The sequence below is a fragment of the Sipha flava genome, unplaced genomic scaffold, assembly GCF_003268045.1.
Source record: "Sipha flava isolate LNK unplaced genomic scaffold, YSA_version1 101_pilon_pilon, whole genome shotgun sequence".
Lineage (NCBI taxonomy): Eukaryota > Metazoa > Arthropoda > Insecta > Hemiptera > Aphididae > Sipha > Sipha flava.
Window position 1 is genome coordinate 1,459,470 of NW_020271715.1, and position 4,030 is coordinate 1,463,499.

Consider the following 4,030-nt stretch of genomic DNA (forward strand, 5'->3'; position numbering starts at 1 on the left):
GACGAGAGAACGTGCAGCGCGGCCGCGGCCAACGGCCAAACCGCGTGCCTGAAGTACGCGCTGGACAACGGTTGCGCGTGGGACGCGGACGTGTGCCGCGACGCTGCCGCCCTCGGGCACCTAGAGTGTTTGCGGTACGCGCACGAGCACGGGTGCTCGTGGGACGCGTACACGTGCGACGCGGCGGCGCGCGGCGGTCACATCCGATGCCTGAAATACGCCCACGAGCACGATTGCCCGTGGGACGAGTTCACGTGCGATAGCGCCGCGGACAACGGCCACACGGAATGTCTCATGTACGCGCTGGCCAACGGTTGCGCGTGGGCCACGGCCCCGCGCCCGACAGCCGCCGAGAAGGAGCGCGTCGAGCGATCGCAGCGCGACCGCGACGAAATGGAGTCGTGGAATCGCACTGCGAGGTAACACGGCCTGTTGCGAGGATTACATAAATATACGTTGAAATGTCTCCGTACAGTTAAGTTAAGCTCGTAAAATAAACTAAAACGTTCACCGTAATGTGTTTGATCGACCGCCAATCGATATCTGTCCGGGTTACAAGCTGGTTCCGAGGGTTTACCGAACCACGGTCAATATTTTTTTTTTGGGGGGGGGGGGGGAGAAGAAAATGTAGAATTTCTACGAAAAAAAAAAATAAATAATTTGTATACCTACGCATGAAAACAACAACTTGCTCTGTTTCTACATCCGAATGGTATTTGGGTCCGGAATGCGAAGACGGTTAAACCGCGGTTAGGGTGCACGTAAAACGATTGAGTGCGCGCTGCACGCTTAAGTAAGAAGGAAAAGAATAAAATCGTACACACTCGTGCGTTTGTTCGGAACGCTTCTCGAGCATAATACCCCCCCCCCCCCTTCACCGATACGACGGCTGACAACATAATGTACAACAATGACAATAATAAAAATTGTAATAGTAATGATAATACGATAATACGGTTAATAATAAAACGATAATCAAAGATTATCGCACCGTCGCAAAGGACGAGCTCCATGCATTGTGCCGATCCTAGGCGCTGGGACGCGTTCCGGTCCATCGATCTCGCGCGCACCGGTCATCGTCGAGGCGCAGGGATCGATCGATAATGCGAAATCCTGCAGCCGACCACCGCGACCAGACCGAACCGAATCCGTCACACGAGAGGAGAATATATTACAATAATAATACGCCGCCGCCGCCGCCGCCTCGACAACACAACACAATGGTAACAATAATAATAAGGTCGAAGGAATATTTGCCGTACGCACATAAGCGTCTGCCTTTCGCGTTTATTGGCCATAATACACACGCATACACACAAACACGGACCGCCAAGTCATTCCACGGGGGCCGCTGCAGATACGCTGTTGTACACGTGTACAATGCACTGATTTCATTCGCATAACCCACACACACACACACACACACACACACACACACACACCATTTATATGGTTCAAAAGTCATTCTGTCGAGCGCCTACCCGCTGCCGCCGTACGCGTACAGGGTGTGTACAGGGTGCGTTTCTCGATTCATGGTTGAAAAATCGTACCGTCATCGTGGATGCCCGCACGAATGATCTCGGACGAGGTCCGTGCACGGGACGTAAACGGTTGTCGGAAAAGAACTGCAACGTGGTCGGGGTTGAATATATGATATTCAGAGATGGGTTTCTAGTCCTTTTTAACACATTATACCGTAACTCGGGAGCACAAAAGGAAATATCTTAACATTACGAATAGATGTAGATCGATTTGGTTTGGTTATTAATATTTAATATACGCGCTTTTGATTACGTCTTACGGACTATGGACTTCTACAGAAAAAAACAGTACGGAGTGCAGCCAAATTGGATGGAGGTCGTGGCCGAACTGCCGCGATTTACACATTCGACATTAGCTGTGGGATTTACAATAGTGAAATATGATATATGCCCTAGTTGAAACGTAGTGTCTGCTCATCAGTATACACATTATACGCATAGACCAATATTACTATGTAAAAATCGTTACAGAATTTTCTGGCCTGACGGGTAAAGCATTTCGACGAGGACGGATCCTCGTGAAAACGACCACCCTGTATGCGTTTATTAGGGTCTACGGGACGCACGCGTTTTTCTTAAAAACGCGTTTTACGACAATTGTACCCGTGTCGCACCCGGCCGCCACGTCGAATCCACACGATTATTATACCATTACAATAATATCGCGGAGTATATTATTATATTATAATACGCTATTATACAGCGTGTTGTGTTGTTATCGCTGTTTATTCGCCCAGCACAGCACACCCGTCTATATTATACATCATTATTATTATATTATACGCTCGCGCACCACCACCCGTATGGATATTTTTTTTTTTTTACTACCGTGTTAATAGCAGTGATAGGAATCAAATCCGATGAATTACGGATTTTCGGATTTCAATATCCGAATTTTGGGTTTAACATTGCGGATCTCAGTATTATAATTAAAAAATCAATTCACTGCAAATTATTTATAGTTATCAATATTTTATTATAAATCGTGCATAAAAGAATACTAATTCAACTTTTCAAAATCCGAAACCACAAAATTCACTACAAAATCCGGAATCCGATTTAAGAATAAAAACTGGATCTTAAAATCTGAAATTTGAATTTAGAGTTAAATCCGGATTTCGTATTTCGAATTCCAAGGATCTAGATTATCAAATATTGACACTACTTAATTCCATTACATCGTGAGAATCACGTATATTAGACGAGTCGACTGCGCTATCTAATTTAATGCCTTTCATAAACATATATGGATATGCCGCACTAGCGGAAATATATTTAATAATAATAATAATATAAGTGTAAATGTAACATTTCATACATAATTGTTTCATTATGGTTTACCCGTTGAACTACACATAACGCCGCGGGAGAGAATAAACTCCTCTACTTCAGCGTTTCCCAATTTTTTTTTCTGCCGGACCCATTAGTACAAATAAAAATTAAAAAAACATTAATAAATAATAATAATTTGTATATTTTAAATTTTCGTTCGCGGGCCCCCTTCGATACACGTGCGGACTCTTAAAGGTCCACAGATCACAGTTTGGGAAACACTGTCTACTCCATGTTAAGTTTATAAAACAATACTAATAATAAAAAAAATGTATGTTAACGTTCCGGCTTGCTAATCATATGAAGAGCGACATTTTATACTTATAAATCATTACAGAATTTTAAAAGAACAAAACAATTTAAGTACCTAGGGTCTATACTCTCAGAGAGAAATTAAATCGAAATAGAAATAGGGACAAGAATTCAATCAGGAAATAAATGCCTCTATGGTCTTACGAAATTACTGGGATCAAGATAATTTTCAAAAGATTTAAAAACACAATTATACACCACATTAATACGACCTGTAATTACTTATGGAGCTGAGACATGGCCAATAAGGAAAAGCGATGAAAGAAAACTCTTAGTTCCGGAAAGAAAGATACTACGAAAGATTTTTGGACCAGTAAAAGACATGCTAAGCGGTGAGTGGAGAATAAAAAAAAAAATGATGAATTTGAAACGCTCTTTCAAAAACCCAGTATACTTGAAACAATAAAGAACAAAAGATTGATATGGGCTGAGCATACTTGGCGTAACCAAAACCCACTCATACGTATAGTATTAGAAGAAAACCCTACTGGGAAAAGACCGCTGGGAAGACCACATCTGAGATGGGAAGACGTAGTAAGAAATGATGTGAAAGCGTTAGAAAGAAGTTTAGACTGGAGGATACAGGCAACGGATAGAGAAAATTGGAGGCAAGGATGTATGTCGGAATGGTCTTAGTGGCCGAATTTACCGAAGAAGAAGAAGAAATCATTACGGGCCCTCCGATTATCATGGGGCTTTGGCCAATGATAATCTTAATTATTATAATTAAATGAGTGCAGTACGTTGTGCCTGGTAAGAATTTCGGTGACAAGAGGCGTACACTACATATAAAATATTATTATGTATAAATAAATAAACGGGTACGCAACGGGTCTTCCAGATTA

At 42.5% G+C, this 4,030-nt stretch overlaps 1 protein-coding gene across 1 annotated transcript in view; it reads left to right on the forward strand.

Annotated features, from left to right (window-relative positions):
- The window catches only part of LOC112680466, a 4,789-nt gene extending 968 nt beyond the window's left edge, over positions 1 to 3,821 (forward strand). Inside the window, exons 4-5 of the mRNA XM_025550565.1 lie at positions 93 to 419; positions 3,575 to 3,821. Of these exons, the coding sequence (XP_025406350.1) occupies positions 93 to 419; positions 3,575 to 3,821 (574 nt within the window). The remainder of the gene's footprint in view (positions 1 to 92; positions 420 to 3,574) is intronic.
- The last annotated feature ends 209 nt before the right edge of the window (positions 3,822 to 4,030 follow it).